Source organism: Cervus elaphus, chromosome 5 (assembly GCF_910594005.1).
Source record: "Cervus elaphus chromosome 5, mCerEla1.1, whole genome shotgun sequence".
Taxonomy (NCBI): domain Eukaryota; kingdom Metazoa; phylum Chordata; class Mammalia; order Artiodactyla; family Cervidae; genus Cervus; species Cervus elaphus.
Window position 1 is genome coordinate 83,790,836 of NC_057819.1, and position 12,931 is coordinate 83,803,766.

The following is a 12,931-nucleotide window of genomic DNA, read 5'->3' on the forward strand; positions in this document are numbered from 1 at the left end:
TGGGGCCTAGGCGCAGACGCACTGAGCCCCAGCGGCCGGTGATGGCGGCAGCGGCGGCAGTGGCTGCGGCGGGTCCGGGCCCATGAGGCGACGACGGAGGCGGGACGGTTTCTACCCAGCGCCGGACTTCCGAGACAGGGAAGCTGAGGACATGGCAGGGGTGTTTGACATAGACCTGGACCAGCCGGAGGACGCGGGCTCTGAGGATGAGCTGGAGGAGGGGGTGAGGCCCGGGGTCCCCGGGGGTGGGGTGGGGGGGGCGCCCGAGGTGACAGGGCCGGGGCGGCGGCGCGGGCCCGGGAAAGCCCGGCGCGTCCGAGGGCGCGGAGACCCGGGGGGCGGGGGGCGCGAGTCGTTCCCGGAGACCCAGGAGGAAACGAGGCGCCGCGCGGCCCGGAGCGGGGCAGCGGGCGGGGAGGACCTGGCCCTCAGGTGTGAGGCCGCTGCTGGGCTTGCAGGTGCCGATCACGCCCCTCGCCCCGGATGAGCGCAGCCGGGAGCAGCCCTTGGAGGGGACGGGGAAGGGCGCGCGCGGCGGACTTGCCCGGAGCCCCGGGACCTGAGTGTGCGGGGCGCGCGTGCTGCAAGCGTGTGCGTGTGCGGGGGGGGGAGGGGGACTGCGTTTGCTGGGTGTCCCATAAGTGCAGGTGAAGCGCGGAAGGGTGTCCCTTCGACTGTAAGATCTCAAGTGTTGCGTCTTCAGACGTCCCACAACCACCTCTCTTCTCGGCCTGTCGCTTCTCTCCTAGGAAGCGCTCAGCTGTTAGAAGTGACAGCTGAAAACTTCTGTCGGGAGTAGCGCTGCCGCTGCAGTTACAGCCACCAGGAGTTTTATTTCGGGAGCAAGGGGGCTCTGCTGCATCTTCCAGGGTTTGTTTGTTTGCTTTTTTTTTTTTTAATTTTGAAAACCCCTTCCGTGTGACTAAAAAATAATTTATAACGACACACGGCATTTGTAACTTACTTTTCCCTTAGTTGCAGATGTCTCTATTTTTTTCGAAATACTTGATGTAATTTCGGGGTGGAAAAAAACCAACCTTGACAGCTGTGATTTGGCTTGCCAAAAATAAATTGCTTGAACTGAGACTTGTGAATGGTGGTGTGAGGGCTTTCCTTGCTGTAATTTAGGGTGCTAAATTTAGAATTGTTTTTCCTAAATGCAAAGCTCGGTTTTACTTTTGCCGTCTTAGTTATTCTTTATCCCAGATAAATTTATTGCAAAATCACAAGTTGTACCTGACGTTCACAAATAGTGTTGTCATGCTAAATCACTGATTCTGGGGCAAGTGACCATCAGTGATAACCTCATGGTAATTTAGATTGTAAATTCTATTGTCTAGATGAGTACATGGGTTTATGACTTAAGTCAGATGTTTGCTCTAACTACTAAAGGGGCCTCCCTTCCCCCCGCCCCCCCCATCTCCTCCCTCTGGCAAGTAAGCTGTTTCCTGCTTGTTGACAGAAGATGCTATATACCTTAAATACTTTAGGAAAATAGGTTTTATAGAACAGAAATGCTCTGCTCATCAGTTGAGTCTAAATCAAAATCAGGCGGTGTGGGCAGTGTGGAAGGTGGGTATTGAGATACATACTTTTTTTTTTTTTTTTGGTGGCTGCACAACATAGCTAGTGGAATCTTAGTTCCCCAACCAGGGATTGAACCCAAGCCCTGGCAGTGAAAGTGCCAAATCCTAACCACTGGACCGCTAGGGAATTCCCCGATGTATATTTTTCAGTATGCTTGCATATGGAATTTCAGTTAGCCTCTTAATGGAACAAATATGGAATTACTTTCATTACATGTAACATACTCTCATCAGTTATATTGGCTCCATATGGCAGTGGTTTGGGAGCGAAGCAGGGGAGGAAATGATAAGAAGGGTGCTTTATATCAGTAAAGTCTTCACCAGTTGAACTGATAGAATTTCCAGACCTTGGGTTTATTATGAGCTGAAAGTAAAATACTGTATTAAGATTCTTGCTATGAACTAGGACCCCTCTTGGATGTTTGTTCTGCTGGGTACAGGCAAATAGGATTTTGAGCAGGTGTGGAAGAAGAGGTCAGAGAAATTGGTGGAAATAGGAAAGAGGAGGAAATATGACTACTACCCTAGGGAGAGGAGCTTTAATTACAAAGGTAATTAAAGAGGATTTTGAGGAAGAGGCTTTAGCAAAATATATCTAACTTAGCAATGCTTTTGGAGTTGAAAATGCTTCTTTTGAGTGTGTTGTTCAAAGAGATGCAAGATGAACAAGCAAAGAGTTGGAGTGGAATTGGGTTGACCACCCAAGGAGATTCAGTGACATCTATAGGTTTCTCTATAGGTTTTAAAATTCTGAAAAATGAGAGAAATTTAGATTCTTAGAAAATCTGACTACTGTGAATTTCTAATAATAGAATCCTGTCTATTTGTGAATTTATATCCTTTAGAGTGTCCATCCATCAGGTGCTCAGTCGTGTCCAACTCTTGGTGACACTGTGGACTGTAGCCCACCAGGCTTCTCTGTCCACAGGATTCCCAGGCAAGAAATCCTGCCAATTTCCTCCTTCAGGGGATCTTCTCAACCCAGGGATCTAACCCGAGTCTTCTGCATCTCCTGTATTGCAGGCGGATTCTTTACCCCTGAGCCACTGGGGAAGCACCCATCCTTTAGTACACAGGCTTTTAAAACATTGGTGCATATCAGAGTAGCCTCACATCCTCATTTTATAGAAAAGAAACTGAGGCATCAACCAGGGATATGATTGCCCAAGACCACAGAGATAACTAGTGGTAGTATCTTCTGATGCAGTTCAGTAAGCTTCATTGCACAGCTTCTCCACTGCATGTACTAGTCTTGTTTGTGATGTACCTGTTTGTGGTGTGTCAGAGTGAATTCAGATCCTTCCAGCCACGCTCACTGGTTGCAGGATCTCAAGTAAATTGCTTAATCTCTCAGACTAAAGATTCAGAAAAAAGACTTTTTTCTTCTCCATAAACTGAAGATTATATGAGATAGAGTGTATCAAGTACTCTCAAAATATCCTGGCACATTATGTAGTTAGCTGGTTTATGGAAATAGAGCTTGTCAGTGTTAACTGATTGCCAAGAAACCAATCATTCAAGTTTACCCTCATCTACCCATAAAGACAATAATAAATGCAGTTATACTAGAGGTACTGCATTTTTAGAACAGGCGTCTATTTCTTTCCTTCCTTGCTTTCTTTCTCTTTGTCAGTGGTCCTATTTAGAAATACATCCCCCCCTTTTTAATTTTTTTGGTTTTGGCCGTGCTGGGTCTTCGCTGCTGCGTGCGGGCTTCTCTAGCTGTGAAAGCAGGGGCTGCTCTCTGGTTGCGGTGCAGTGGCCCGAGGCACAGGGCTTCCGTGGTTGTGGCGTGTGGGCATGTGGACTCTTCCCAGACCAGGGATTGAACTTGTGTCCCCTGCATTGGCAGGCAGATTCTTAACCACTGGACCACCAGGGAAGTCCTAGAGATACCTACTTTTTAGGTATGTTACACTGAGTGAATCTGTATTAGTAAATATATGTATTTATAGTAAATAGATGTATTTACATAGCACAGTTAATTTTTCAGTGACTAAAAGATGAGAATTAGTGAGTTTTAAATACTATATTAAAACCAGTGGTTGAAAGGGTTTTTGTTTTTCTGTTTCATTGGTGATAATATAACTTGGGAACAGAGTTGAAACTAAGGGAGAGTTTTCCTTTAGAAATTTTCATTAGATTATGAAAATGTTGGAAACCTCTGCTTTCTGTGAAGACACAGGTTAAAAGAGTAAATGAAAATTGTTAATACAACTTAAAAAAATCATGAATTTTTACTCTGCTAGTTCAAAATTTGAAATAGAGACTTACTGCCGAATTTCAGTTGGGTTAAGTAGATTTTTATTGAGCAAAAAGTTTTTAAAATTTTTAGTGTTTTGAAAAATAGTGCTATATAGATAGTATGTATTCAGATGTTCATGATTATTAATATCTCAATATCTTGCATTTTATTAGATACTTACTATAATGTACTTTTAAATAGCCCAGTATTTGAGGCCAGATTTACTTCTTTCCCCGAGATTACTGAACCTTATTTTGTAAGGAAGTATCTGTGAAAAGCCAGGCAAGTGGATAAATGATTTAATGAATATTTAGATTAAGGATATTTTTCACCCATTCTGTAACAATTTATTTAAAAATTTTTTAACAGTTTATTTAAATTTTTATAAAATTGAGACTTAAGGCATATTAACTTGAATTTATATCTGATTTTAATTTAAAACTTTGCAAATAGTCATTCTGATGGGCTAGTTTGAAACAGTTATCTTGTACAGAACCTTATTGTTTAGTCACTAAGTCCTGCGTCCAGCTCTTTTGTGACCCCATGGACTGCAGCCCACCTGGCTCCTGCGTCCATGGAATTCTCCAGATAAAAATGCTGGAGTGGGTTGCCATTTTCTCCTCAAGGGGGGAGGATTCTTCACCCCTGAGCCACAGTGAGAATTCTACTTTGTCAATTGTAGTGGCACATACACAAAAAAACCTTAGATGGGTCATAAAGCTTAAGGCAGAAAAAAAAAAAATCTGAGTAAAGTTTCCTGTGAAGGATAACCGTCAGTATGTTCTGTAGAATAGCTTGGTGTTTTCTGGTGTTAGACATCTAGATACCATTGAGTAGCAGAAAAAAATTGTGCCTCAAAATGCGTGTGCTCCAGAGTTAACGGTAGGAAGTTCTAAGCCCAGATGCAGGTGGTAAGACAGGCCTGGCTGACTCCGGAAATGAAACGTAGCCGCGGGGCATGTGGCTTCTTTCTAGGTGGCTTCAAAGTCATAGTTCAGTGTTAATTACTCTGTAGTCTTTAATTTAGAATTAAGTAAAGTGAATATTAAAGATAAAACAATTATATAATACCAATTTTATTGAAGTTGGCCTTTTGTCTTTAAAGTGAAGTCATCATAGGTGATTGTATGAAGCACCAGAGAACCCCCCCCCCCACCCCCAAAAAAAATCCTTTAAGGATAACCACCCCTGCCTGCCCCTCCCACACAAAAGAAACTGTATCAAGTTGAAACTGCAAGTATTTTTTTCCCTTGATACCGCACCTCCCCAACCCTCTACCCCATTTGCTTGGATCTAGTCATGAGACATATATCCTTGGTGTTAGACTTCATCCTGAGTTGTTTACACCGAGAGCAAGTTCTGACTAAAACACTTGTTTTGAGAGGGCATTTGACCCCCCCCATTGTGTAAGAATACTGTCCGTTTTCTTTGTGTATCATGACTGTGTACTGGTATCTTTGAAGAAAGATGAGTTCACCTAAATATTTATTGAACTATTCCAAAATTCTTAATAAAAACTTTAAAACTTCTAATTTTTTAGTGCCTATGATAGAAATTGAGAGTTCATAATCAGACTGTATTTAAGAATACTCATTTTAAAGCTATATTTTAGAATACTAATAACTGAGTTTCTGCTGCCAGGTTATATTTTATTTTATTTTATTTATTTATTTATTTATTTTTTGCCAGGTTATATTTTAGAGTTCAGTGACTTTTAGTATATTTATAGAGTTATACAGTCATCACCATAATTTAGTTTTAGCACATTTCTGTCGCCTTCAACAGAAATTCTGGACCCATTCACAGTCTCTCCTCACTGCCATCCCCAGCTCTCAGCAGCCACTAGTCTACTTCCCATACCTGTAAATTTGCCTTTTCTGGAGCGTCCATGTAAGTGGACTTATATAATATGTGGCCTTTTGTGTTTGGCTTCTTTCATGTAAGTTAATGATTTGAGGATCATCTTTGTTGTAGTCAGTATTAGTATCGGGCTTTCCTGGTAGCACAGACGGTAAAGCATCTGCCTACAGTGCGGGAGACCCGGGTTCGATCCCTGGATCAGAAAGATCCCCTGGAGAACGAAATGGCAGCCCACTCCAATATTCTTGCCTGGGAAATCCCATGGACAGAGGAGCCTGGTGGGCTGCAGTCCATGGGGTCGCAGAGTCGGACACGACTGAGCGACTTCACATTCACTGTACTTTCACTTTCACTTTGTTGTAGGATATATCAGTGTTTCATTCCTTTTTATAGCCAGATAGTATTCCATTGTTAGGGTCAACAACATTTATCATTTCACTAGTTGATGTTCATTTGAGTCGTTTCCATTTTGGGGCTATTGTAAATAATGCTGCTATGAACATTTATGCCTGAGTCTTTGTGGAACATGTTATTTTCATTTTTCTTGGGTAGATACCAAGGAGTAGATTTGCTGGATCATATGGTAAGTCTATGTTTAATATTTGAAGAAACTGCCTAACTTTTCCAAAGTGGTTATACCATTTTACATTGCTGCCAGTAGTGTATGAGGGTTACAGTTTCTCTGCATCCTTGCCAAACTTGGGTTGTTTTTTTTTTTGTCTTTTTAATTGTAGCTATCCTAGTTGATATGAAGTGACATCTCAATATAGTTTTGGCTTGCACTTCCCTAAGGGCTCATGATATTGAACATACTTTCATGTGACTTTTGGCCACTTACCTCCTTTATGGAAATGCCTGTTCAGATCCTAACCTATTTTTTTTTGAAGTGTGTTGCTTATTTTTTTATTATTGAGTTGTAGAAGTTCTTTATATGTTCTTATTTTATGGATTGTGAAGATTACTCTCTCCTAGTTCTTCTAGGAATGTTATGATTTATAGTTTTAGTTCTTACATTTAGGTCTGTGACCCATTTTTACGCATGGTGTGAAGGTAAGGATCCAAAGTTAATCTTCGCATGTGGATATGCAATTGTCCCGAACTGTCATTTATTGAAACAAGTCTCTTTCCCATTGAATTTTCTTAGCATCTTTGTCAAAAATCAGTTGACCATAAATGGAAGGGTTTATTCTGGGCTCTCATTTCTATGTCTTTGATTTATATTTCTATCCTTATGCCAGTACCACACTGCATTAATTGCTGTTGCTTCATAGTACATTTTGAAATCAGGACATGTAAGTCCCCCAACTTTGTTCTCCTTTTTCAAGATTGTTTTGCACCCGCTCCCACCTCCTGCCCTTGGTTTTCTCAGTGAATTTTAGGATAACCTTGGCACTTTCTGCAAGGAAGGGCCCAGGCGTTTTTAAAAGATTGAGTTGAATCTGTAAACCAATTTGTTTAGCATCGCCATCTTAACAATATTGTCATCTGATCCATGAACATGGAATGTCTTTTGATTTATTTAGGTCTTTTAAAATTTCTTTTAAGTATTTTATTCTAGTGGTGTCACTGTGAGTGGAGTTATCTTAATTTCATTTTGAATTGTTCATTTTGCTAGTGTATAGAGAGTTAAGTTTTGCATTCATTTATACTATGGTCAGAATGAATGTTTGGCCAGTATGACTCCACACAATTTGAGAGTGTGGCTTAACTGTTTTGCTTTGATCAGCCATATCATTCATGACAATATCTTAGAATGACTGTGGTAACCTTAAGCTTAGTTAGGTTGCAGTTACATAAGGTTTCTAGCGTTATGTTAGTCTTATTGTCAAAAGCATGTCAGAATAACTTTTTATAAGTCATTTGATTAACTCAGAATGCAGTACCTTTAGTTTCATAAAATACAGAATAACATATTTTGAATACATGTAATTTTTGAAGGAGAAATCACCTGGGTTTGTTTGTAGATCATTGATGAGTAGCATCTATAGCTTAGTTGTCACATAAAATTAAAAGTGAAATCCCCTTAATATTGTTTGTGTGCTTTACTTTGTTCATCACCACATATACCTGTTAATAAAGTATTTGAGAATTTGTAAGCTGATTTCTTTCATTCATTCTCCTTCAGTAATGGGGTGAAGCATTAAATTTTTAAATTTCTTGTTTATGGGATTATTTATTTTTAAAACTTTAACATATTTTTCAGGGTCAGTTAAATGAAAGCATGGACCATGGGGGAGTTGGACCATATGAACTGTAAGTATATTTGAAAATGTTTCACTGTGCTGTCTTTTTTTAATTTAGGTTATATCAGCTCCAGTTTATAGGCATCATGTGATTTTAATAACCTGTTCTTAAGTATATAGTCATATACAGAGACTTGGTTTATTGGGCTTGGCACCAATATGAAAACATATCTGGGGTTTTGAGATCATGTATGGATTTTGAGAAGAAGATTATTAAAATTCGGAGTATTCTGAATATGAGTCTTGAGTGTGTAAAAGATTTTTATTAGTTTAATATGGAGAACTACCTTTTCCTACTGAACAATAAAAATTTTAGAAATGCTCTCCAAATCAAACGCTTATTGTTTTGCTTGTAATGTGTCATCTAAACAGAGATTTGTGCATTCTTATGTCATTCTGGGAAAGCTTCATTAGTTGAATAAGGTGTTTAACCTGCTCCGTATCCCACCTTCAAGTAAAAAGCCTTGGATTGTGGGGAAGCTGAGATGATCACTCATAGAAAGCATTTAAATGACAGATAAATTGCCACCCTTTTGGGGACCTTTAAATTAAGCATATATGGAAAGATGCATGCTTATAATTTATTAACAAGAATTTTTAGCTGACAACTTGAATTAATTGGGTACTGTCAGAAAGTGCTCAGATTTTCTGCTGAAGTTGCCAAGTACAGTTGGATAATATCTAACCTCAGACATTTTGAATAAACTAAATGAATAACTAGAAGACTTTTTTCCTTTGTCAGCATAATAAACTTGTTCTAATTCATCTTAGTTTGGGAGTACTTGATGCTTATGAAAATCAATAATCAGTAGCACATTCTGTAAACAAGCAGATCAGCAGACAGTTCTCAAGCCACCCTAATCTTGACCTACCATGTCTTCGAATCATTAGTTAACTTAGAGCACAGATACTAAATTTGCTATCTTGTACTTTTTTCCTTTTACTTAATTGGAGTATAATTCTCATTCTAACAGTACGCTGAAAGTAATTTAACTTCTCGCAAATTTACTTTTGGTTTTGCTTTTCTCCCCAGTGGCATGGAGCATTGTGAGAAATTTGAAATCTCAGAAACTAGTGTGAACAGAGGGCCAGAAAAAATCAGACCAGAATGTTTTGAGCTACTTCGAGTACTTGGTAAAGGGGGCTATGGAAAGGTAGGAAGTATTTTGAAATGAGAGCTGTTTTTGTCTGTCTTGGGTAGATTAATGTTACCCCCTGTTTCCAGCTGTCTTCTTCAGTCTTTGCAAGCTCTCAGCAAAGGACATGATCATTTAACCTGATATTATTTGAGCAATGTATAGAAGCTCTCCTCCTCTTACCACCATTCACATAAAAGCCTGGCACTTTGTGGGTACTCAGTCAATATTTGTAGAATAAATAAATAGGCAGCTGGGCTAGGCAGTATCTGTTATTAGTGGGTTCATTTCTTCCTTTTGCTAAATGGTACCGACTATAGGTATTCTTTTAAAAAACAAACTACTCCTTACTTTCAAGAGGCATGGCTCATTAGATTGGTATCTGTTACTGAGACCTTAATCTAAATTGATTTTCTTTGACTTGCAGTATTCGGAGCAATAGAGTTAGGGAAGCTGAAGAATTTAAGAGAGGAGAAGAAAAATGAAGAACATCTTTTGGTTTCATAGTTTTGCCAGAAGCTTTCTAATTTAAGACCTCGCCTTTGAGTGTTCTGTTCAAGAAAATTTGGACATTCTCTTTGCCATTCTTTGCCATTCAAAGACAGAGTTTGGGTAACATAGTAGTTAAGATTAAGCTTGAGAACTATTTATGCTATTGTGTAGTGTTCATTTTTGCGAAACATGGCATTTTTAGTTTATTCTTAGGCTTCAGGACACATTTTCATATGTTTTTATCATCGTGAATGTATAACACATGCACTGTGAATCTCATATTTTAGCTGTTGCATGAAAGGATATTATGGCTAATCATTTTAAGGTGTAAGTAATTCCTGTCAAATATTATTAAATAGTTATATCTGAGGCATCTCTGAAAATTTATGAGCTATTTTATAATTTCTGTGTGTCTAGGAAACATAATGATAGTTTTTTCTATGCAAACTTGGATTTTATAAAGTAACATGGAGTGCTTGTTATAAGAGTGCTTATTATTAGATGGTCATTGCCCAACTTTGCCACCAGATGTCAGCAGACTAAATAGGAAGGTTCTGTGTTGTATGACAGTTTTCACTGCTAAGGACTTCCTGGGTAGCTCAGCTGGTTAAGAATCCTCCTGCAATACAGGAGAACCCAGTTCAAATCCTGGGAAGTGAAGATCCCCTAAGGGTCACGCTACCCACTCCAGTTTTCTTGGGCTTCTCTGGTGGCTCAGACAGTATAAGAATTTGCCTGCAATGTGGGAGACCTGGGTTGGGAAGATCCCCTGGAGGAGGGCATGGCAACCCACTCCAGTATTCTTGCCTGGAGAATCCCCAAGAACAGAGAAGCCAGGTGGGTTACAGTCCGTGGGGTCGCAAAGAGTCGGGACACGACTGAGTGACTAAGCACACTGCTAAATCTTGAATGTCGTCTGGCTCTTGTAGCTCATCGTTTATGTACACGGTACTTCACGGTGCTAGTTTCTGTAAGAATATAGACTGCTGTATCATTGCTTCATATTCGTAGGAATTAAGGGACTATGACTTACCGTAGTTTAGCTTTTAATAACACACACTTTTGTTTTTCATCCAGGTTTTTCAAGTACGAAAAGTAACAGGAGCAAATACCGGGAAAATATTTGCCATGAAGGTGCTTAAAAAGGTGATTTCTCTTTTCCCCCTCAACTATATTCTTAATTGCTATAAAATCCATATTTTGGTCTAAACTTCTCAGTTAAAAATTGTATTTCTACCACAATTATAAGTCCTCTTGGAATATGGGGTACATTTTATCATTCTTACTCCTGTTTTATTCTGCTTGGTTACTTGGTGAGGGTGCAGAGGAGATTATTTCAGTTCTCCTCTGAGGTTAACTCTTTTCTCCCTTTGTTCAGGTCTCTGTATTTCTAAGTAATAAGCATGTTCTGCTGTGACTTAATTCAGTAGTTTTAGAATTACAAACTGACTTCCTATTTTATTCTTTTTTACTTCTTTCTTCCTTTTTCCCATCCTCATCTGGCATCATTTTCTTTCATTCTACTGTTGTCTTCTCAAATCTTCCATCAGCTCTGTAAAACACCTTTCAGGCCAGTGTTCCATGATCACACTTATTAGATAAGTAACTAGTTCCGTTTATTTTCCTAGAGCCATCCCAGAGGAACCTTCTGTCCCCTGTTCTCACCTGTACTGATCTTGTTCTTGGCATAGCTGTCATTACTCGACTTCCCCTTCACTACTACAGTCCTTGAAATCCTCCTAACTCCTTCAGTGTTGGATCCTTTGTTTCTTGGATCCCAGATGTTCTTTTTTCTTAGTTTATGTCCTGTTCCCTTGCTTTGGTGACCATTTACTGGTGGATTTCCTGAGAAACTGAATGAAGGTGAATTTGATATTCCAAATTTTTGCAGTGATGTGTCTTGCTTTGATTCTTATTATTTATTTTTACTGTTTCAGTCTTAAAAGTTTTCAGTCTTCTAGCTCTAGGGAATTTTCTTTTATGATCTTTTTGATAATTTTCCCCTTGTTGTTTTCTTCTCTTAAAATTGCGTTTACTTGGGTGTTGGACCTCCTAGACTGATCATTTATTTTTTTTCCTTTCCACTTGTCCATTTCTTTATCTTTTTGTTTACTTTCTAAGGTTTTCCTAGAAATTTATTTTCTAATCATTTTTAAAATTTAATGTGTTTATTTGGCTTTGCTGTGTGGCTTGTGGGATTTCATTAATAGTTGCCCGACCAGGAATCTAGTCCAGGCCCCTGGCAGTGCAAATGCAGAGTCTTAATCCCTGGACCACCAAGGAATTCCCTTACTGATTTTTTTAAAACTATCATATTTGTAATTCCCCAAAGCTCTTTCTGTTGTTTTTTCTTTGTATACCTATCTATTTTGTGAGTACAGTATCTTCTTTTATTCCTCTGAGACATTTTAATTATAAATTCTTTGAAATATTCTTTTGTTTCATGGATGTGTCTCTTTTCTAAGTGCCTATTTTCTTTGACTTTGATTTAGCGTTTTGTTGCCATGTTAGGGGCCTTCTTTAGATGTCTGGTATCCTTGAAGAGTGGAACTCTGAGAAGCTGATCAGAAACTGTGTATGTGTAGCCTTCATTGTGCAGTCATGAGATTAGCTGGCAATTGACTAAGAACTTCTAAATGTTAGCATCTAAAGGTCTTTTTTCTGGTATGGATCAATCCGTGCTGGGAAAGATCCTCTATTCTTTTGCCTAGAAAAAGCATTCTGGGACTGGATGACAGACAGGAGATGGAGATCTGACCTTTCAACATCAGATTTTTACTAAAATCACGCTTGTTTTGTTTTTAACTTTATTGATGTATTGTTGCTTTACAATGTTGTGTTAATTTCTGCTGCACAGCACAGTGATTCACTTACACACACACGCATGTTCTTTTTCATCCATTGTGGTTTGTCACATGGCATTTATTATAGTTCCCTATGCTATATGGTAGGTCTTTGCTGTTTATCTAGCCTCTGTGTACTAGTTTGCATCTGCTAATCCCAAACTCCCAAACCTTCCCTCTACCTTCCCCAACCCCAGCTCCAAGTGTATTTGCTTTGTGCGTCTGTTTCTGTTTTGTAGATAGGTTTATTTGTTGTATTTTAGATAATGTAAGTGATATCATGTGGTATTTTGTCTTTCTCTTTCTGACTTACTTTGCTTAATATGGTAATATCTAGCTCCATCTATGTTGCTGCAGATAGCGTTATTTTGGTCTTTTTTATGGCTGAGTAACAAAGTCAAGTTTTTACTTCAGCACTCTACTCTGTATCTGATCATTCACTCTTTTTTTTTCTTTTCTGGAGACTACATCTCTCCAAGTGGTAGTTCCTGGCTGGTTACTGTAGATATGGAAATCTTGCTGATCT

The 12,931-nt window shown here is 39.2% G+C and overlaps 1 protein-coding gene across 5 annotated transcripts in view; it reads left to right on the forward strand.

The window, feature by feature from the left end:
- RPS6KB1 (ribosomal protein S6 kinase B1) overlaps positions 1-12,931 on the forward strand; it is a 38,551-nt gene continuing 25,620 nt past the window's right edge. Inside the window, exons 1-4 of one of the 5 annotated variants that reach the window (XM_043902876.1) lie at positions 1-223; positions 7,895-7,944; positions 8,968-9,088; positions 10,640-10,708. In XM_043902876.1, coding sequence (XP_043758811.1) covers positions 83-223; positions 7,895-7,944; positions 8,968-9,088; positions 10,640-10,708 — 381 coding nt within the window. In that variant the 5' untranslated portion in view covers positions 1-82. Of the gene's footprint in view, positions 224-771; positions 871-7,894; positions 7,945-8,967; positions 9,089-10,639; positions 10,709-12,931 lie in introns of those variants that run through there. The other 4 variants (XM_043902871.1, XM_043902872.1, XM_043902874.1 and 1 more) reach the window with 4 other exon arrangements.